Below are 22,954 nucleotides of genomic sequence, written 5' to 3'. Positions count from 1 at the left end.
ATAGGGTTTTTTTGCTTTTCTGTATGTAAATCCCATTTCCTTTAGACATTGACTCCAGTTTCTGCCCATTTCTTCCTCATATGTTTTGTTGTGCATTTTCTGCTTTCAAGGCATATTGCTTTAAGTTTTCTAGCTTGATGCTTTGATGTTTTCCTTGGTCTACCAGTACCTTCCCTTTTACAACCTTCCCATTTGATTTGTACTTGGTCCCGATTGTAGACATAGTTGACTGGAAACAACCAACATCTTTTGCAACATTTCGTGATAATTTACCTTCTTGAAGAAGTTGTATAATCCTCTCCTTTGCTTCAAATTATATATTTCTTGAGTTGGAGCCATAATTCATGTCAATCAGCTTGGCGCAACAGCTCACCAGGGTGTGCAAACACTCTTTTTTTTTTTTAACTGCAGACTAATTAGCAGATGTAATCTGATGCAGATGTTTGTTTTAGAACTGCAAAGTACATTGTGATTTCATACTATTTTTCTCAGAATTGAGTGATTCCATATTTTTTCCTCTGCTTGATCTGCAAAAACCGCTGCAACTAGTTTTCTTATGTTTTAATTTTTTTAAGTGTTTCTTAAAGCCATAAGGTTGGAAAGTTAAATGAAAAGTTGTGAGGCATGTCTGATTAGTTTTTTTCTACACAATTAAACAATTGAATGAACATTTTCCAAGAGTGGTGATTCCATACTTTTTGCCAGGGGATGTAGATGACATTGTTAATTGTTATCAGTAAAGCACAGAAAAAGGGTAATTGACAAAATGCAGGAATCAACAAAAGTATGTTTTGGGTTTTTTTTTACCTGTGAAAGATTCCAAGGTGTAGGTTGATTTTGCTGCATCCCAAATTTGTTTGGTGGTGTTCCTATATTGCTAACCATCGCTGCTTGTGGACCCATCATGTTAGGAGGGAGTCCCATTACTCCAGATGGAGCATTTCCCACAAATCCATTTGGAATACCCATGCCAACCATCATTCCAGTATTCTGTCCCATTGCAGGCATGGCTTGTCCCATCAAGTTTCCCATCATTCCAGCACTTGTAGGAACAGCTACTCCCATTGGTGGGAAAGCTTGGAAATTGCTTGTGGCCTGGGTGGAGTATGGAATTGTAGAGGAACCCATGAACATGCCTATATTTAACAAATAAATATTGCAATTAATAGTATAATTCAGGGGATGTAAATAGAAATCACAGGGCCCCATAAAAAATACTTTGGGGGGTCCCTTTCCACACAAGAAAATAGCAAAATAACACTAATGCACACCACCCAATAGCATTGCCTCACCACTGTCCTATGTGTATATATTTATATTTTCCCCAAAAAATCTCAATGGAAATAATTTTTTTTTGCAAGCAATCCAGCAAATGTATGTGCAGGGCCAACAACACCCCTGAATGCTTATGGGAGTGACCTTATGATTAAGTCGATGACGATACGCGTTAAGGCGAAGTGACGTCAACACGCACACGGGAACCGGAAGTCGACTGGTGGCCATTTTGGATGAGGGAAAGACCATCTGATTTCCCCTGGTCACTTCCTGGATGACAGCAAAACTGTATTATGGTATTTTAAAGCGTTTTTCAAGTTGGTAAAATGTAAGCACCTTGATTAAAGGTAATTTGTATGATTTATCTTGGCGGTATTACACTATTTTGTCCATTATATGCTTACATTTATATGTTTGATGGGGACATATGGAGTCTCAGGGCTTTTGGATCCCGATAGTATTATGAAGGTGGATTAAACTGGGTAAAGATCCACAGGAGGATTGTCTCCCACCTATCTTTTTGAAAGATATAAAAGCGTCTGTTTTTTAGAATATTGGTAAGGGTATGCATTCCTTACTGCATTTAGAAGTGTCACAGTGTTTGTTTGAGTAGGAGCACTGACCAGTGATTCACATTCACAGTGGAATTTCACTGTTTGGATTCACAGTTTTTTCACTTTGTTCACTTTTTCACTGATTATTGTGATTGGATATTCACTTGAATGAAGTCACTATAATTTATAATTATTTGATTTACAGTTGTGGCCAAAATTATTCAACCCCCACTGAAATTGAGTGTTTTGGCCAGTTTGACATTGCTTTTGATCATTCAGTCATCTTGCTTACATTTACATTAAAGAGGCACTTGTAGGTCAGACAAATATAACATAACAGTTATAATGAAATAACCACAAATGTCTTTTCTGTGCTCACAGCATTATCAGTTTTATTCAACCCCCAAGTGACATTCAATCTTAGTACTTAGTACAGCATCCTTTTACAGTTATAACAGCTTTTAAACGTGAAGCATAGCTTGACACAAGTGTCTTGCAGCGATCTACGGGTATCTTCGCCCATTCTTCATGGGCAAAGGCCTCCAGTTCAGTCACATTCTTAGGCTTGCGCACTGCAACTGCTTTCTTTAAGTCCCACCAGAGGTTCTCAATCGGATTTAAGTCTGGTGACTGCGATGGCCACTCCAAAATGTTCCAGCCTTTCCTCTGCAACCATGCTCTAGTGGACTTGGAGGTATGCTTGGGATCATTGTCCTGTTGAAAGGTCCAACGTCTCCCAAGCCTCAGGTGTGTGACGGACTGCATCACGTTTCCATCCAATATCTCCTGGTACTGAAGAGAATTCATGGTACCTTGCACACGCTGAAGCTTCCCTGTACCTGCAGAAGCAAAACAGCCCCAAAGCATGATTGACCCTCCACCATGCTTCACAGTAGGCAAGGTGTTCTTTTCATCATAGGCCTTGTTCTTCCTCCTCCAAACATAGCGTTGATCCATGGGCCCAAACAGTTCTAATTTTGTTTCATCAGTCCACAGAACACTATCCCACAACTTTTGTGGTTTGTCCACATGGCTTTTGGCATACTGCAGTCGACTCTTCTTATTCTTTGGAGACAGCAAGGGGGTACGCCTGGGAGTTCTGGCACGGAGGCCTTCATTACGCAGTGTGCGTCTTATTGTCTGGGCTGAAACTTCTGTACCCACATCTGACAAATCTTTTCTCAGTTCCTCAGCAGTCACACGGGGACTTCTCTCCACTCTACGCTTCAGGTAGCGCACAGCAGTCGAAGTCAGCATCTTCTTTCTGCCACGACCAGGTAGCGTTTCAACAGTGCCCTTTGCCTTGAATTTGCGAATGATGCTTCCTAAGGTGTCTCTTGGTATGTTTAACATCTTTGCAATCTTCTTATAGCCATTGCCCTTCCTGTGAAGAGAAATCACCTCTTCTCTTGTCTTCCTGGACCATTCTCTTGCCTTCACCATGTTTGTAACCACACCAGTAAATGTCTAGAAGGAGCTGAGTATCACAGTCATTTTAAAGCTGCCTAATTGGTGCTTATTATGCTTGATTGCTGCTCGGTGACATCCACAGGTGTTTTCAATACCTGATGGAAAGCACCTGTATGAACCTCTGTTCTTCAGAGTGGTAGTCTTTAAGGGGTTGAATAATTGTGGCAATGAAGAAACCACATAAGAACCATTTACTACTGTATTACATAAACAATTGATGTCATTTTAGTTGCATTTGGGTAGTTACAACGTCCTTGTAGGATTTGATTCTGAATACAATTCCAAATGTACACTATAGTCCCTAAACCCCTTTACAGCATTGGGGGTTGAATAATTTTGGCCACAACTGTAAAAGGATAATACACTGTGATATTTTTTTTTTTGAGGAATATTATCGGGGAAAGTTTCTGAAAGATTTGTAAACACGTTATTACTCGAGAAGAACTGGATTTGATTTAAATGTTGGACTTATAGGGTTTTGGACTGCACATATTTATCATTGAGGATTTATTTTATAGCATCTTCTGCTTATTAATTTCTGTACATCTTTTGGGGTAAAGGTGTTGATGGTGCTGTGGGGAATTGTGTTTATATAGTTTGTTTATTTAGAGAGTGGTTTTTGATTTGTCATTCAGCTATAGCACGGTCGGCAAGTGGTTAATTATTGAAAATTTTAAAATGAACAAAAGAAAAGAAAAATGATCACGAAAAACCTAGTAAAGCAATGTGTGCTGAAACAAAAAGTGTTCAGCAAAATTATTAAATGTATACAAGATATTGCAAACCAAACAACGCATGTCACAACATAAGGAATCTGAACAGACTTATCTTAATATACTGTATACTGTGTAACTTCAAAATATCATCACATGGTAAAGACATACAGGACATAAAATGCAGAATGAAACATGAACTTTAAGGGACCAATGAAAAGTCTGACAGTAGAAAACTGTGTGCTATGCTAATAAATCTTCATATACAGTGCATTCAGAAAGTATTCGGACCCCCTTCACGGTTTTCTATTTTGTTATGTTTCAGCCTGATAGTGCAGTTGTTTAAATTTAATTTTTTTTCTAATTAATCTACACTCAGTACCCCATATTGACAAAAAGTAAAAAGAATTGTAGTTTATGTAAACTTATTAAAAAAAAAAGAAAAAAACCTGAAATATCACATGTATAGCCTCGAGTTTTTTGGGTAAGACACAACAAGCTTTGTACAATGGCATTGGGGGATTTTTTGCCATTCTTCTTTGCAAATCCTCTCAAGCGCAGTCAGGTAGGATGGGGACCGTCGGTGGACAGCTATTTTCAGGTCTCTCCAGAGACGTTCAAGTCAGGGTTCTGGCTGGACCACTCAAGGACATTCACAGTGTTCTCCCTAAGCTACTCCTGTAAATAACTGTAGTATCAGGCGCAACAGTTTAAAATCACCCAAACACTGCAAACTTATTTTGTAAAACATACTCAAACTTAGAAGCATAAAAGCCTGTAAAGCCACTGAGATGACCTCAGAGCTCTGAGGAAGAGGACACTATCCCGAAATGCATCAACAGGCTGACTTCCACACCAGTTGGGAGCTCTGCTACCACGTTGGGTCATTTCAGTGGCATTACAGGCTTTTATGCTTCTATGTTTGTGAGTATGTTATCACTTTTTTATGCTTTTAAATAAACCTTGGAAAAATGCACTAGGCGTTTGCGCCCCTGTAAACCTATTTTGTAATTAAAACTGTATATATATATATATATATATATATATATATATATATAGTGAAAAGGGCACTTTTGAAACATAGGCAGCTAATGTGAAGCATTAAAGAAACAGAGAAGAAGATAACATACTGCAGACAGCTATGCATGTGCCTCTCCTGAATCCCTCAAATCCTGCACCAATCACACATTAAAACAATATTTACCTGCTGTATTTTGCTGCTGCATGTTTGTTGTTGTGCCATAAAGTGACAAGATGGAGTCTTTTGATAATGGCTTTTTTGTAACTTCTTCAGATTTTGTGGCTTGATCAGTAAATAAATCTAGATCTCCAGAAGCAGGATGTACATTAGCTGCTGGGGCTGTGGATGTAACCTTAAAGAAAGAAATGGGAAGAAAACTTCAGGTATTAAGACATAAGTTCTTTCACACCGAAAAAAATAAATAAAAAAAAATAAAAATAAAGAAAACTGTATTTAGCAATCTGTAGTATGCACTTTGTGTTGGGGGGGATCATTGTAGCATCCAGCTAGATCGTGCCTTACATTAATACAATATATAACAGACTTTTCAGTTTATTGAATTACGCCATGCAATGACCAATAAGTCACAGATGGCATGATCAGTAAAACCCTTCAATTTGCTTCTATGATGAAACACTTTGCTTTAGACCTTACTAGAGTTTTAACCAGATTATCATAAAATATGCTTTATAACAAAGGTTATACATGACAATATTCTTGTGACATTTATAAGACTGAAGATCTTATGTAATTTATTACATTTTGCAAATCGCATATTAAAGATTTTTCTGCTTTACTAGTAGATTTGTCATATAATTAAACCAGTTTTCATATTTTGCCAAATGCAGCAACGACTTTGCTGTAACTGTCTCCTCACCCCCAAAGCGTTTGCATGTTTTGTGTACAAAGATAGATAGCTCAAGCAGAGACAACTTAGATCGTAACGCAGTAATAAACCCAAAACCAAAAATGTACTATATTGCAGTTTATTAATCCTTAGATGTGGTGGCTGAATTTGTTTTCTTTTTTAGAGTATTTTTCTCCTCTGTTTTCACCAGGTGATCTGGCCAGTAACACATCTCCTGTATTAGAGTGCCCCCCCATTCTGGATGAAGGAGCACAGGGGAACCTTTTGGACAGCAGCATTGTCATTCTGGGAGGAGATGACTGATATACTAACAGATTTAAATACACTAACAAGTTGAAGCCAAACTCCTACTGATACTTTATAAGCGGTTATAGCAAACAGTTTTTTCTTCTAAAGGTTTTACATGAATAAATAAAAGCTCATTATTGTAAGCACCCTTGTCAGTGTTAAATAGTTTGTCTCGGGGGTGGACTGACCATTTGGAAACTCGGGCTCTGCCCAAGGGCCCGGAGTCAGTAGGGGGCCCCATGAGATGCCCCTGGTACCTTTTTCATAGGCTTTTTTGAGTTTGGGCAAGGACACAGGGGCCCCATGATCCCCTATTGCCCGGGGGCCCCACGAGTTGTCAGTCCACCCCTGGTTTGTCTCACAACCATCCAAAGCAGTGTGCCTGAGCTGACAGGGAGAATGGTTAGTAAACAAAACAGTCGTCCTCCACAACAGAGATGCTCAGTAATCACCAGCTGGGACCCAGTGATTGACAGCTGCGGCCACGAATGGTGGCGCGGGTAGGGCGTGCGTGCGACTCGCATGCGTCCCCTACCCGGAAATGAAAAATTCCTGACCGCGCTATAACAAAAATACTGCTACGGGACAGCACGGGTGCACAAAAACACACACACACACACACACACACACACACACACACACACACACACGTGATTTTGTGCACCCGTGCTGCCCCGTAGCAGTATTTCTACTATAGTGCGGTCGGGAACCGGTTAATTTACCTGCAGGGAAACACGTGCAGTCATTGCTTTGCACAAAAAGGGATTCACAGGGGGAGGTTATTTCTGCTGCTAAGATTGCACCTAAATCAACCATTTATCGGATCATCAAGAACTTCAAGGACAGAAGTTTATTTGTTGTAAAAAAGGCTTCAGGGCGCCCAAGAAAGTGCAGCAAGCACCAGGACCATCTCTTAACGTTGATTCAGCTGCGGGATCAGGGCACCACCAGTGCAGAGCTTGCTCAGGAATAGCAGGAGGCAGGTGAGAGTGCATCTGCAAGCACAGTGAGGTGAAGACTTTTGAAGGATGGCCTGGTGTCAAGAAGGGTAGCAAAGAAGCCACTTTTCTCCAGGAAAATCTTCAGACTGATAATCTGCAAAGGGTACAGGGATTGGACTGTTGAGGACTGGGGTAAAGTCATTTTCTCTCATGAATCCCCTTTCCCATTGTTTGGAGCATCCGGAAAAAACCTTGGCCGGAGTAGAAAAAGGTGAGTGCTACCATCAATCCTTTGTCATGCCAACAGTAAAGCATCCTGAGACCATTCATGTGTAGGGTTGCTTCTCACAATTTTGCCCAAGAACACAGCCATGAATAAAGAATGGTACAAAAACATGCTTCGAGAGCAACTTCTCCCAACCGTCCAATAACAGTTTGGTGATGAACAAAATCTTTTCCAAGATGATAGAGCACCTAGCCACAAGACAAAAGTGATAACTAAGTGGGGCTTGGGGAACAAAACATCATAATTTTGGGTCCAAGGCCAGGAAACTCCCCACACCTTAATCCCATTGAGAATGTGTGGTCAATCATGAAGAGGTAGGTGAACAAAAAAACCCCCACAAATTCTGACAAACTCCAAGCTTTGATTATGCAAGAATGGGCTGCCATCAGTCAGGATGTGGCCCAGAGGTTGATCGACAGCATGCCAGGGCAAATTGCAGAGGTCTTGAAAAAGAAGGGTCAACACTACAAATACTGACTCTCTGCATAAACTTCATGTAATTGTCAATAAAAGCCTTTGACACTTATGAAATGCTTGTAATTACACTTCAGTATATCATAGTAACATCTGACAAAAAGATCTAAAAAAAAAAGGGAAGCAACAGACTTTGTAAAAACTAATATTTGTGTCAGTCTCAAAACTTTTGGCCAGGGCTGTATGTGTAATGAACGAAAACGGCCCCAAAAAAAAGCATGCGGGAATGTGAGCTTCTGTTACATGGAGATGTGAATGTGGCTTGACAGCTGTCAGCAATGTGTGTGCACTCTGTCCTCCTATGTGCTTGTATAAAGATGGCCATACACTATGCAGTCTGATTGTACAATTCCCTTTAGATTTACCAGAACTATGGAATAGGACACACCTGAATAATCCATTCAAATCAGGCAGGCCCTGGCACTTAATAGCTGATGGACGATCTAAAGGAGATTGTACAATCGAAGTGTACAGAAAGTGGGTGGAAAAGTAAAGTGTAAAGTGGTGTGTGTGTATATATATATATATATATATATATATATATATATGTGTATATATATATATATATATATATATATATATATATATATATATATATATAGAGAGAGAGAGAGAGAGAGAGAGAGAGAGAGAGAGAGAGAGAGAGAGAGAGAGAGAGAGAGAGAGAGAGAGAGAGAGAGAGAGAGAGAGAGAGAGAGAGAGAGAGGGGGGGGGGGGGAGGTGTGATCCAGAGAGGAGCACGTGCCCTACCACGCCCTCTTCTGTGATTGCTGGGATACGATCTAAGACATTTTTAAACATCCAGAGAGATGAGAGTTCAAAGCATCTATAGATGAGGTAAGTGAGTAAGCACGTTGGGATGGCTGGGCCAAGAACAATAGAAAATGCTCCTATTATAAAAAGTGAAATTCTGCACGAAAAGGTGAACTTAGCCTTTAAATCACTTGAGACTACTGTTCTCCTGGATCTGTTTAAATTTACCACTTGGATACTGTTTTTTTTTTTTTTTAACTGTGGCCAATCACTGTTAATCACAGCAAAATACACTGAATGAATCCATTTTATTAAATAAAAATGATTGCTTATAAAAAATTCACTGGTATAAGTAATCATAGTGTTCAAAAAAAAAAAAAAAAAATCCTGATCACCTCCCCAGAGCAGTATTTTACTATTGTATTGCTCTGGTAACATTATGTAAAAAGATCCCAAAAAAAATAAAGAACAAAATATTTAAAAAAAATGAAAAAAAACTTTTTTTGAATTTCTTAATGTTCCAAAAAAAAGTGACAAAAATTACAACTTCAAAAAACTCACCATGCCTCTTACTAAATACCTTAGACTGTCTACTTTCCAAAAATAAGTCATTTGGGGGATATTTGTATTGTCCTGGCGTTATTGGGCTTCAGGAAATGAGACTGGCCATCAGTACATCAGGACTGATCAATTTTCAGTTAAAGATCCCATAGTTTGTGGGCTCTATACCTTTCCTACAGACTAAATAATATACACTGATTTGGGTTATTTTTACCAAAACAAATTAAGCAGAATACATTTTGACCTAAACTTAGGAAGAAAGATTACTTATTTGCAAAATTTTATAACAGAAAATTAATTTTTTTTCTACCTTTTTTTCGCAAAAAATAAAAAACCCAGTAGTGATTAAATACAAAAAGAAAGCTCTATTTGTGTGAACAAAATGATATAAAATTTAGTTTGGGTACAGTGTTGCACTGCTGTACAATTGTCTATCAAAGTGTCACTGAAAGCTGAAAATTGGGCTGGGCAGGAAGGAAGTGAAAGTGCCCAATATTGAAATGGTTAAGGGGGCTGTACATAAAATGTTTTTTTTTACCTTAATGCAGCAAATGCATTACCGATTTACCCCTTGCCTCAATATCCTGCCTCTGAACATTAACCCCTTCACCTCCACCCCGCCACTGTAGGTGACCAGTACATTAACCCCTTTATTTCCTGCTTCCTCTGTGTAGGACCTGTACATTAGCCAGTCCCGCGCCACCCTATAGCAGAAATACTGCTACAGGGTGGCACAGGTGCGCAAAATCACATATATACATGTTCCGGGTGTGTGTGTGGGGGGATGCCATTCGCGGCCTCGGCTGTCAATCACCAGGTCCCGGATGGTAGTTACTCACTGGCACTTGGTGATTGCCGAGTATCTCCGATGGGGAGATCTGTATATAAACAATACAGATCTCTCCCCTGTCCGATCATGCACATTACTTTGTATGGCTCTGCATAGCAAAAAATGGCCTGGTCAGGAAGGGGAGTAAAACCTCTGGAGGGGCAAGTGGTTAATTGAATCTAAAGTACCATTACCAAGCACTGCTTTAACCCCCTCTGTACAAGCATGTTTAATCAATTCCAAAAACTGATGGCAAAAAATGAGATCACCTTGAGGTGTCTGCTTTCCAAAAAAGGGTCACTTTGTTTTTTTTTTCTTAATAAGATTATGGTTTTATTAACAGAAAATAAAGAAAAAACTTTTTTGTTTTTGTTCTTTCCCCCTTTTTATAGTAAAAAATAAAAAAAACTCACTGACAGACTTTCCTACAAATGGCGCCCTCCAGCACTGTGCTGTCGCATCTCCCTCTGGTCCCCAGCACTTCCATCTTCGCCCTGTCTTCCTTCTGGGTATCTTTGGCCACCTGAATGGCCAGGCCAAGGTGATGCCACTCCCAGGAATGCGCATGGGAGTCACATCACAGCGGCATACAGAGCTGGGCTGTAAATGTGGTCTGAGCTGCGCATGGGCAGCTAAGATCATATTACCCTCTGACCCTCTAGGGTCTCTTCTGTTATAAAAACCCTGCCTGTTAGCAGACTTTAGGATTCCTAACTTTACTACCACTGTAATTGGTTAAGAAAAGATATCTGAGAAACTGAAGGAAGCATTAGGCAGTTAAACTTGCCAGCATCTGAAAAAAAAAAAAAAAAAAAAAAGTATTCGTTACAATGGACTGACCTTTTAACAAGGGTATATACCAAGTACTCTGGACAGACCATGACAGAACCTGTTTAACTGCAGGCAGACATTTTAACACAGTAAATGACTGCAACTGGTCTGATTCCATGTCTTGAAATAAATCCATTTCTGTGAGTGTACCTCAATCTTTCCTAGATTCGCCCAATTTACAAATCTACATTGTGCAGCAAACGCCTTTCCAAACCTTTGACTTCTCCCACCTCTGCAGAAAATTGATATTGTCTACTAACTAGCCAGATCTCCTGCTGCACTTCCATCAATTCCCTGAGGATCAGTCCTCTGAAGGAAAAGATACAGAAGCCAAATAACAATGCATCACTAATTGCGCTTCCAACACAGGCCAGCCAAAGCATTCTATGCCAGGAATAGCAGCCGTGTGTCTTAGTCACAGGAAGTTTCTTCTCCCACTGATCTACAGTGTGTGTGCATAAGAGATTCAATGCAAACAGTAGGCTGAATACATTATAATAGATACATGATCTAAAACTAAATTTCAAATACAGTTTTTTTTGGAAGACAAACAAGTTTGTCAAAAATAATGTGGAGTGCATCCTGAGAAAAAACAGCGTCACTTCACACTACATCCAAAGTGTTGTAAATTATAACAACCAATCAGATTTAGCATACTGTTGTAAAATGACAAGAAAGACACAAATATAATTGAAATAATGCATAATAATCTGCTGTGGATGTTAACCATGATTGTTACATTAAAGACTTATTTCAGGCAAATAAGTCAATACACCATCTTTAGAGCTTATGCAAAAGGACATTAGAAATAAGTCAAATTCACTATGTTTCAGGTGCTTTTCACATGCTTTGATAGACTTTTGAGAAGCTTTGATTTGTCTTTTAATTGATCAAGGAGTTGCTTCAAGCTGCTTCCAAGTTGAATCAAACTTCTTCGAGATGCTTCTGTAGTGAAGCATAACTAAAAGGCAAAACTTTTTTTTACATTTATATTTGAATATGAAGGTTTAGAACAACTTTTCTCAACAAGGGTGCCACGGCATCTTGGTAGAGAAAGGCTGTCGAGGTGAGCATGAGCTCCCGATCCCCAGCCGAACTGTACTTCGCCAATGGGGGAGCTCGGTCAGACTCAGCAAGGTCAAAAGAAAAGGATCGGTAGTGTGTACTGTGCTCTCTGCCTCCCCCTAGAGTGCAGTACCTGGTGTGTGAGGGAAGGTACTATACTGCAACTTTTTAAAGGGCTGTATATGTGTTTGTGTGTGTACACGTGTTTGTATGTGTGCATGTGTGTGTGTGTGTTAAGGTTGCCACCTCATTCCTTTAAAACTGACCACTAATTAAATGCACAGGTTCTGTGGCTGATTAAGGGGGTAATTAAACTCACTTACCCTAGGTTCACACCTAAGCTTTTTCTGCAGCGTTGTGCAGGAATGTACAACAGTCCACTTAACATGATTTCCTAAGGGACATGTTCACATCTCCGTGATTTCACCAGGTGTGGTTTTTTGGAAAGGGTCAGGGCCTTTTTTTAAATGCAAAAAGTTGCATTTTTGTTTCTATAGACTTCAATGGAAATGCTGCAGAAAACCATGTAGTGCGTTTTTGCCGCGTTTTGTGGTTTAAATCTGCCTAGCAACAAGAATAACAAAAATCGCAAAGCTCATAAAAAATGTGGCAAAAATGTGTTAAAACGCATGTGCAAAAATGCAAAACGCAATGCAGAAACAGATAAAAACGCAAACTACATAGATGTGAACCTAGCCTAAGTGACTTATCTGCATTAAATTAGCCACAGAACCTGTGTAATTGATATGTGTTCGGTTTTAAAGGGATGAGGTGGCAACACTAGGATGTGTACATCTGCTGGTATGTGTACAAGTGTGTACGTATACATGTATGTATGTATGTATGTATGTATATTTCTTTTAATCCTGACCCCCTATTTTTGTATTATAAGAATTGCTTTTTTTAGCACTTGTTCGTAATAGCAGCAAGGACTATCGCTCCTCTGAAAAGCAACCCATGCTCAGATTGCTGTTCAGAGGCATTTTGCCAATATGTTGACTCATCCCCACCTGTTTTAACCCCAAAATGCAGCAACATCACAAAGCAACCATGTGCAATGCAATGCACACTGCTGCAGTGTGGTTGCAGTGCAGCCCCAGTGACCTGGGGGTATACTTCCAGCCGTGGCCACAGCATGTGTACACCCCCAGTTGCTGCCTCTGCAGCTAAAAGGGGAGTAGTTGGAGGGCTAAAAACAGATCATCCACATGGCTTTACTGCCTTCCAACCTTACATGTGAACAATCCCACATGCCCGGTGTGGATTGAAGCTCACGTTTCACAGCTGATTGTTACAGTAGTTGTTCAATGGGTCAGGTCTAGATCAGGATTTTATCCTGTTCACAACTGATGACGTGTGGTTTACAAACGGTTCCCATAGAAGTCAATAGCCTGTAATCCACACCTGAATCAGACCGCACTGCTCAGAAATGGGACATTACTCTCTTTTTCAATCCGCACTGTCAGTGCAGCAGACATCCTCTATGTGAACAGACGCCATAGGAAGCAATGTTATTTCACGTCATGCGGAATGGATGCGGTTCAAGCCGCATATTTGTGAAGCGGCACTTAGGGATATATTTAAACAGTTTAACTTTAGCAACCCTATGTTCAGCCCAAAACTGGTTTAATAGGTTCTGGCAAACACTGATTCAGCCAAAGCATGGTGTGGCTAGTATGTCCCTTAACATTCTGTAAGAGTTTAAGTTGTTCACAGACCGTATTTGTAAGGGGAAACGTTGGATTAAATTTTGCACAAATTAATACAGAAGCCATGAGCATCTACAAATCAGATGTGTGTAAAACATATCAGCAGTACTACTGGCAGTAAATTAGCAGCAATCACTGTCAGAATGAACTTCCCAGAACGTTAAAGTGGTTCTATAATCCATTTTTAAACTTTTTTTTAACGTAACGCATTCCCTACATTAAGGTAAAAAGCATCCCACTATATTTTCTACCCCCTTTCCCTAAACACTTTTCTGACTCCTCTCACGGAACCAACACCATCCTGGAAGCCATAGGCTCCTGCTGTATATGTCAAACTTCGGCGAGGAAGGAGCAGGGGTGTGAATTGCCAGCACTGTATTGGACTGTGGAGGCACAGAGACCAGCTCGGCAGCGCTCGTGTGTCCCCTTAGCACACGACTTGCTCAAGGGGCACTCAGAGAAGGAAGAAGCAGAGAGGAGGTCTGCGCAATATTGTTGCACACAGCCAATTAAGTATAACACCTTTTCCATTTAAAAATCAAATCATGAAGAGCTGGGCTTGAGCAGAAAGATAATAAAGCCTAGGGTTCCTCCACAATTTTAAGTTCTGGAATTGTTCCAGGTGAAATGTAGGCCCTTTTATTCCAGAATATAGGGTCAGTGATAATTTGATTAGGAGGGTGGAAGATTTTTTATGTAGAATGTAGGGCCAGTCTAATAAGGTCAGCCCATCTCATTACTGACAGTGGAAGTTTGGACCACGTTTTGACTTTGTCTCCAAATCTTGTGATCAAAGGGTCAGATTTAGAGTCTTACAGTCACCAATAGAGCAATAAATTTGCATGCCCAGGCATTTGAAGGTGTCTGGATGCTGAAGGGTGGGTTGGGGGTGATGGTGGGGAGATCTCCTCCCAATTGTTTAGCCAACATTAGCATGGTAGAGTTATCTCAATTAATAAAAAGACCTGGGAATTCCAAAAACCTTGTGATCACACATAACATAGTATGTAGAAGAGATCTTTCTGTATGCCCCAGGAAAAGTAGCATATAACTTAATTTTCCTCATATGTCAACCACAGCAAAAAAACCAAAAACAAATATGTTAGTAGGTCATATGGATTATAGCAGCTAGGGGTTCAAAAGCAATAAAATATAACATGGGAGAAAGAGGACATCCCTGCCTTGTGCTCACGTATAGGACCATTAGATATTCCACCGCTGCTGCAAATCTTAGCAGTAGGGCTGGAATATAAAAGCTGGATCAAGAGAACAAAGTTGGGACCGAAGCCAAAACAGATCATAGCAATCCATAAATATTGGCATTCTATACTGCTGAAAGCCTCAGTGGCATCCAATGACAAAATAGATCTGCTCCGCACAAACGCTGCCAAAACCTGCATTTTCAGCAAGATGACTGTAGAGGGCCTGTGTATGAAAACGGCCTGGTCTTTATGTATAATATTGGTGATAACCTTTCCCAGGCAAAAAGCCAGGATTTTTGCAAGAATTTGAACCACGTTAATAAAGATTTAGGTCTGTGTAAACCAGGATCTAAAGAATCATTCCCTGATTTGGGAATTACCACTATTATAGCCAACATGAATTGAGGAAGTCACTGTCAAAAGCAGCTGTACTGTATATAGCTAAGACAGTTGGAGTAGAAAAAGACCACCATATCTTAATAAACTCAATAAAAAGAATATCTGCCCCATTGCTTTAGAATTAGAAAAAGTAGCAATAACCTCGGCTATTTCTGTAGAGTAAGTGGGGGTTCCAAGTAGTGCACACTGGAGGATAAGACACTTTGGAGGTATATAGGCAAGAGTAAAAAACTGGGAGAGTTCCGATAGAATACAGTGGACTGAGTGGACTTCAACCTCATCCTGGGTTCCAAGCGTTCTTATATGGGGGGCTTGATTTAGGCAGCGGCTACTGTGGACAGAAGATTACCTGTCTTAACCCCCTTCTCAAGGTGCTTATGCTCTGTCTTTTGCAAGAAAATAAATTTAAAGTGGTTCTAAAGTTAAAATGTTTTAACCTGAATGCATTCCCTGCATTAAGGTAAAAAAAAGGTTTGTCATAGTAGGGAAGTGTTCAGCAACAAAGTGTTGGTCAGATACAGCACTTTTACTGAAAACAAGAAAATTCTAAACATGATGATAAAACATGTTATTCCTGGGGAATTGAGGGAGCAAACGATACAGTCCTTCGATACATTTCAAGGAGACTCAACAGCATATTAAACTTCTAGGATACTTCTAGGATTCTTCTAGGAGTTATGCAGGTGTTTTGACAGAAAGCATGAGCAAACTAAAAGAAAAGGATAATCAACTCACATACGTACACCTGCTAAGGGATAAGGATAGGTACATCCTGGTTATTTTTCCTCTGTGAAGATACCTTTAGACAAAAAGTCAGACTTGTGTGCTCCCAACAAATTTTTCGTTCCAGCTGGCCCAGTTCAAGGTCTCCCGAATAGACTGAAAGAGGTGAGTTGCACTCCCTGAAGAAAGATGCAACTCTGTTGATATAGCATAACTTAGGAAAATTGAAGATGTTGAAGCATTTCTTGACTTTTGTGAACTGCACACTTGCAGAAAGGTCAAGGAAAAATGAAATGTTTGCATTATTAAAGGTGACCTCTGTTTTCTCAAACTAGATGTAGAAGTACTGTACTTCTTTGTCCCTGCAATTAGGAAGCCTCACAACAATTGGCCTAGGAGGGTCGTTTGGTGGAACTGGGCTTGTAAGGCTCCTATATGTCTGCTCTCTATACTGAAAAGTGGTGTTAAAGGGTCTCGGCCAAATTGTTTAAACAGCTCTATGAAGTCGGTGTCTGGCCCTTCCACTCATTCTGGCAATTCAATTATCTGCATGATATTACGTCTCAAATATTTACGATATTTTAGAGTCTGGGGGCTATCATCTCCAGGGTCTGTGGGTATTAAAGGCAGAGGGAATAGTGCAGTAGGAGTATATGTGGGAGAGTCTAGAGTGATACTCAAGTTGTCCAAAATGGTGGTGCTGATTTGTAAATTACCGGACCTGGTAAGATATTACACAAGATCTGTCTTGCTAAACAACTTCATATAGAGAGTGTTATCTACTACCCCCTACTTCATAACCCTTGCCGCAGCTCCCTGGCCACTACTGCCCACAACATTGCCCTGTATGTCAGGAACAGCTACAGCAACTTCTGAGTAAATTGACACTCGCAGACAGGGTTAAGAATCAGCTCCCCCGAAAGGCATCAGTCATAAAAGCATGTGAACTCCCAACCCTTCCCCATACCAATACCATGTGCCTGTTAGCATCAGTTCAAAATCAAACAACAGAACAAAAGCATGCCCACTTTCAAAACAGAAGCCAGGTACTAAATGTTTTCTGTCAATGAATGAGTAACTCAGAGCATGTAAGCCTCCTGTTTAATTCTATTGAGAGTCACACATTTCTTGAAAGGGTACATGCTGTATGTCTCTAATCTCACATATTACTCTTTATTAATAAAATAATCAAATGTCTCATGCCTTGTTAATAAAAATACAAATACATTTACTAAACAAGTAAAAGGAGCAGTTAACAAGACATAAAAAAAAAAAAAAAAAAAGGCACAACCTGGCAGACAGGTAGTGACCCAATACGAATCAGTAGCATGGACAAATGTTAGAGACGTTTGCTTATCTTTACGTACCGCAGACATTCCATCTGGTTCTAAATAGACATTCAACTGTGTTGAAAGGTACGTGCGATAATGGGATACACTATAGCTTTCAACTCCACTGCAGTATTAATAGAATTTTTCCACTTTGCATGATATGTCTGCTTTAATACACAAAGCAGCATGATTCATTAAAGAAACACTTAAGACACATTATTTAAGCAGTTTTCTGCTATATTCCTGTATTAGATAATTGTTTCAGTGGTGAACAACCAAGAGCAAAGATTTTTTTTTTCTCCATTGATATGTTACCTTTCATTAGGAGTGACACAATGTAATGATAATCAAAGTGAAAACTAACAACACTTTACCATTCATAGCCATGTTGAAAAAATACATATGCACAGCAGGTAATTTCTTGACCAGATTGTCAGCTTTCAGAAATATAATTCTACATATATTGTAGATTCATATACAGTGAACGTGTCAAAGTACCAAAACCAAAATGGAGCATTCTATGGCAGCCATTCAGAATTTCTTTAACAGACCAGTAAAAGTTTAATTCTGACTGGCCACTTGTGACAAAACTTGCATTATTTTTCTGAATAAGCATTGTTGGGAATCATGCCAAACAATTTCTCTAAATGAAGGAGTCTACAGTAAATGACATCGATAGCAAGATTCAGAAAGAATTCATCATTTTGCAAAACACCTGCACATATTGTGCTGTATGACCCCAATGGTAAAACAAATACATGTCCTATTGAAACTGTCTTTTTGTTCTTTACAGGGTCTTTGGTATAAAACCCTGATTTTACTAAAGTTGATCTTGGATATACACTACACTGCAAAAATTATAGACAGGTGTGAAAAAAGACTGCACATTAAGAATGTTTTCAGAAATCGAAGTGGTAATAGTTTATTGTTAATAACAAACTGGAAAGTAAATGAACAGAAGAGAAATCCAAACCAAATCAATATGTGGTGTGACCACCCGTTGCCTTCCAAACAGCATCAATTCTTCTAGGATAACTTGCACAATGTTTTTGAAGGAACTCAGCAGGTAGGTTGTTCCAAACATCTAGGAGAACTAACCACAGATCTGTGGATGTAGGCCGACTCAAATCATCCTGTATGTTCATGTAACCCCAGACAAACTCCATGATATTGAGACTGGGGTTCTGTGGGGTCCAAACCATCATTTCCAGGACACCTTGTTGTTCTTTACATGGAATATGGCTCTTAATAACATTGGCTGTATGTACGGGGTCATTGTCCAGCTGCAGAATAAATTTGGGGCCAATCACACGCCTCCCTGATAGTATGGCATGATCGATACGCGTCTGCCTGTATATTTAGCATTGAGGCGATCATTTATCCTGACCAAACCTCCAACTCCATTTTACAGAAACGCAATCCCAAACTTGCAAGGAACCTCCACCATGCTTCACTGTTGCCTGCAGATACTCATTGTACCACTCTCCAGCCCTTCGGTGAACAAACTGCCTCCTGCTATAGCCAAATATTTCTCATTTTGACTAATCAGTCCAGAACACCTGCAGTCTAGTTTCTATGTTTTTGTGCACAGTTGAGTCAGTTAACCTTGTTTCCATGTCTGATGTATGGCTTTTTGGCCACAATTCTTTCTTGAAGACCACTTTAAGCCAGACTTCTCCGGAAAGTAGATGGGTGCACCATGGTCCCACTGAGTAAAAGAACCGTCCCAGCCTGCGCTGAGTACTTCCGTTAGAATACCGCTTCTCCATCTGAACACCGACAACAGACACCAGAGATTTGAAGTAAGCCAGAAAGTAGACTAGTTTGTTTGAACATATATACAAGATGTAGACACTCAAGGGACAAATCCCCCCTCCCTGAATAATGTCACAGGGAGGGGCAATCTACATTTAGTAACAAGAGACACACAGGTATTCAAACTTCACTCCAGCAGACAGCCCCATCAGGAGGGAGGGCTGCTGGAGACAACCCCCCACTAAGCTAATACACAAACACATACACCCCATAATAATTTGCTCCCAAGCAAGACAAACAATATAACAATGGGATACAACCACATAACACCAAACAATCTACAACCCCCACCCACCTATACATGTCTACACAATATTAGGACAGATCACCCTGTACCCCCTAACAGGCATAGGGTGGCTTACACATAATAGGGATATGGGGAGATGAGACAGGGGACTCTCCACCTCTCCAAAGTGAGCTGGGTTCCATGGGCCCCCCACCCAAAGTGACTCTCCTCACACACTGGTTTCCGCATTCTGAGTTCTGTGCTGATGGTACTGCTGGACATCTGATGTGGATGGGAAGTAGAACGTGTCTTCATGTGCTGCATTAAGTTTCCTTGTCCAACCACTGCGTCTATGGTTCACAATATTGCTAATTTCTTTGCGCGTCTTCAAAAGTGTTTGAACAGGTCATCTTGAAACCCCCATCTTCTTTAAAATATTTGCCTGGGAGAGACCTTGCTAAAGCAGCATAACTACTTTGTGTTTGGTTATTGTACTCAGTCTTGAAATGGTGTATGACCTGTGAAATTAAACTGTCTTCCACAACCTCACCTTAGTAACAGAGTCTGGCTTTTCCTCACCCAGTTTTAAGACTCCTACACAGCTGTTTCCGTGAAATTAATGATCATTAGCACTTGCTTGGTATAATTGTTTAAATCATACACTTGACTCCTACAAAAAATCCCTGATTTTGTGCAAGTGTACAAAGTTTGAAAATATAAGAACTGATGCTGGATTGAAGCCAAACAGTAGTCACACCAAATATTGATTTGATTTATATTTTTATCTGCAGTACTGTACATATAGATATATTATCACTGCTAAGATGTCTTTACCAAAACTAAACAATATTTTGAAGGGTGCACTAACACTGACAGTTTTAACACCCTTGGTTCAGTTCGTTTGTGAAGTATGATTACTCCGAACTGTGCTTGGCAACAGTTAAGTGTGCAGTGCCCAAGACCAGTTAGAAGAGTTGGTCCCAGGCACAGTTCACTTGTGGTCCAGTACAGTTCACTTCAGTGCAAACCATGCCTTCACAGATAATGGAGCACAGAAGCAGAGATCATTATGGGCTGGTTGGCAGGGATGATGCAAGAGTGTCTAGGAACTTGTTTTATGGCCCAATGTGAGTGCAGACCAGCAAGAGAGTAGGAATAGAGAACAATCAAATTTGGGCACAGTTCAGTTCAACTATGCCCAGTGTTAATGCACCCAAAATCTACAGTTGATATGCAGTGTTTGCTATAAGGAAAAGTGCTAGACCAAAGAAAAAAAAAAAGGAATAATAATGATGCAGTTATCACTGGTAATTCTTGTTCTAGCTTGTGTTAAGAAAATGACTGCTGCAATGTAATGTCTCCCCGTTTACTATACTGTTTTAAAACTGCCCAACTGGGGTGTCGCTACCGTGTACCCGCACTCCTGCAGTATGTCTGTGGTCTACTAGCACTAAAAAATATTTCCAGGGGCATAGAAGGAACCACTATGCAGATAGATCTAAGAAAGCAGTCTGCAGTAAAGCAGCAGTTGGTTAATTGCCAGTAAAGCAATGCTGTAAATTAACAATGTAGCAGTTTCACGGTGCATGTAAGCTTGTTGCAACAGCCTGTAGTAAGCTGCAACTGGTTAGTATAGGAAGGCAAAAGCTAAGGTGACGATGTTGAAGGACAGCACAAGTAGAACGGCTAAATAAAGCAGGTTAGCAGCGGACAGCAGTCCATGTAAAGGTCAGTCTATGGAGAGGTTAGCGGACAAGAGACAAGATAATGGCATAAAGAAAACAGGTTGCTGTTAACCAGCACATCTCACCACTGCCACCAGTCTGTCATACTCCCACTGCGGGGCTTCCCCCACAGCAATAATTCCGCTTTCACTGACTGCCTGCATTCACCCTTGCTGCATATCTGGCAAGGGCAATCCTGGCTTCTGTTGGGCTGTGCCACAAGTTCTTCCTGATGCTGCTTAGAGCTTGTTTTGCTCCCACCCAGGGCATGCTAGTAAGTACACAGATTGCCTCAGTACGTGGGGGCGTGGCCACATGACTGAGTGGCGTGAAGTCACCATGTTTTGTTGTGATAGAGAGAGAGAGAGAGAGAGAGAGAGAGAGAATTCATTTCAGTATTTAACTCTTTAGGGACTAGTGAATTACATTTATAAATCCAATACTTTTCCTTTTGAAGGAGAATCCTATTAAAATCTCCCCTTCTTGCTGACAGTTTTAGGGTAAACCCTCAATATTTGCATTGTGTATTCTCTCAATATGTTAGGCAATAGGACTATTGGGTTATTTGGCTTTAATATCCCTGATGTGCTCACCTACTCAAATTCTCAATTGGTACTTAGTTTTCCCAATGCAAATTTTGTTTCACGGGCATGTATGTAAATAACTTGCGTTGTCGCACAATTGATTCATTTTTTATTGACTCGAGTCCACATAATACCGTCCCTTTAGTTCTTGTATAACTTGCTAACCAGTTTTGCGAAGGTCTCTTGATGAACACCAAATGGATCAACATGTCCCCCAAGTTCCTAGCTCTCTTGGCAACAAGTTGGGGCCTATCACCAACTAATTCCGCTACAATAGGACACAGAGTCAAGATCGCCCAATGTTTGGATAACATCTCCCTATCCTCATCCCACTGGGAGCCATATTGTGTTATGAACCTTATGGGGGCCATCGAGGTTCCTGGCTTCTTTTTTTTTTTTTTTTTTTTAAAGTCCTGGGTATGGGTGCAGTTTCTCCAATGCCAAGGAAACTGCTGCTGTCTGCTTTCAACAGGTCCCTGTCACAAACGTACCTCCTTCTGATATTATACATAGGTCCAGAAACATGATTTGGTATTTATCATAGGTATAAGTCAACCTAATATTGCTATCATTTTGACTCAATTGGCCTACAAAGGCTTTTATATTATATTGCGCATCTAAACCATCATCTATATATGCAAGTTGACCCGTAAGCAATCTCCTCCTCCCATGCTCCCAAATGTAGGCAGACATAAAAGGGAGCCCATGGGACTACTATCAAAGTGCCTCTCAGACGTGCGGTATCAAGGTGTACAAGGATTCAATCTCTGCTTACTAGCCAGTCATCTTCATCCACTGCTACACCCCTGATCTGGGAGAGTACATCTTTGGTGTCCTAAATTAAGGATTTGAGTTCGGGGACCATTTCTTTTATGATCCCATCCACATACTTTCCTACCCTTTCCAGGGGCCCATTAATAGGCCTCCTGGGGGGTTCCTACTATCCTTGTGGATCTTATTACACAGAAGGTCAGTGTCTTGTATTCTGAAACTTTGAAATTGTCATAGTCCCTCAGTTTGAGATGATTACCTCTTTGGCCAATTGAAGTTTTGAATTCAGTTTACCGACTACCAATGAGAAAGGGATTCGGATTCTCTCACAGCTTTCAATAGGTAGTTTGATCCATTAATTGTCTTTTTATTTCCTTCTCATACATATCTTCTTGGAGAATCACAACATTATCCCCCTTATAACTTTTTTTGATTACTATTCCTCTCACCTCCCGTAACTACCTTAATGCCACTATTTCTTCTTTTGTAAGGTTATCCACCAGCATTCTCTTCCATTTGATCTGTTCAAGATCACACTGAA

The 22,954-nt window shown here is 40.2% G+C and overlaps 1 protein-coding gene across 2 annotated transcripts in view; it reads right to left on the bottom strand.

Moving 5' to 3' along the window:
* The window catches only part of SMAP1 (small ArfGAP 1), a 369,562-nt gene that overhangs the window by 29,879 nt on the left and 316,729 nt on the right, over nt 1–22,954 (bottom strand). For both annotated transcript variants that reach the window (XM_089681336.1, XM_089681337.1), the window contains 2 exons: nt 5,217–5,385; nt 808–1,136 (listed from right to left, as the gene is read on the bottom strand). In XM_089681336.1, the coding sequence (XP_089537462.1) occupies nt 808–1,136; nt 5,217–5,385 (498 nt within the window). The remainder of the gene's footprint in view (nt 1–807; nt 1,137–5,216; nt 5,386–22,954) is intronic.

The sequence above is a fragment of the Staurois parvus genome, unplaced genomic scaffold, assembly GCF_062004578.1.
Source record: "Staurois parvus isolate SC_StPar_1 unplaced genomic scaffold, SC_StPar_1.0 ptg000264l, whole genome shotgun sequence".
Lineage (NCBI taxonomy): Eukaryota > Metazoa > Chordata > Amphibia > Anura > Ranidae > Staurois > Staurois parvus.
Note: the sequence above shows the minus strand (reverse complement) of the source record. Positions and strands in the feature narration are given on the sequence as shown.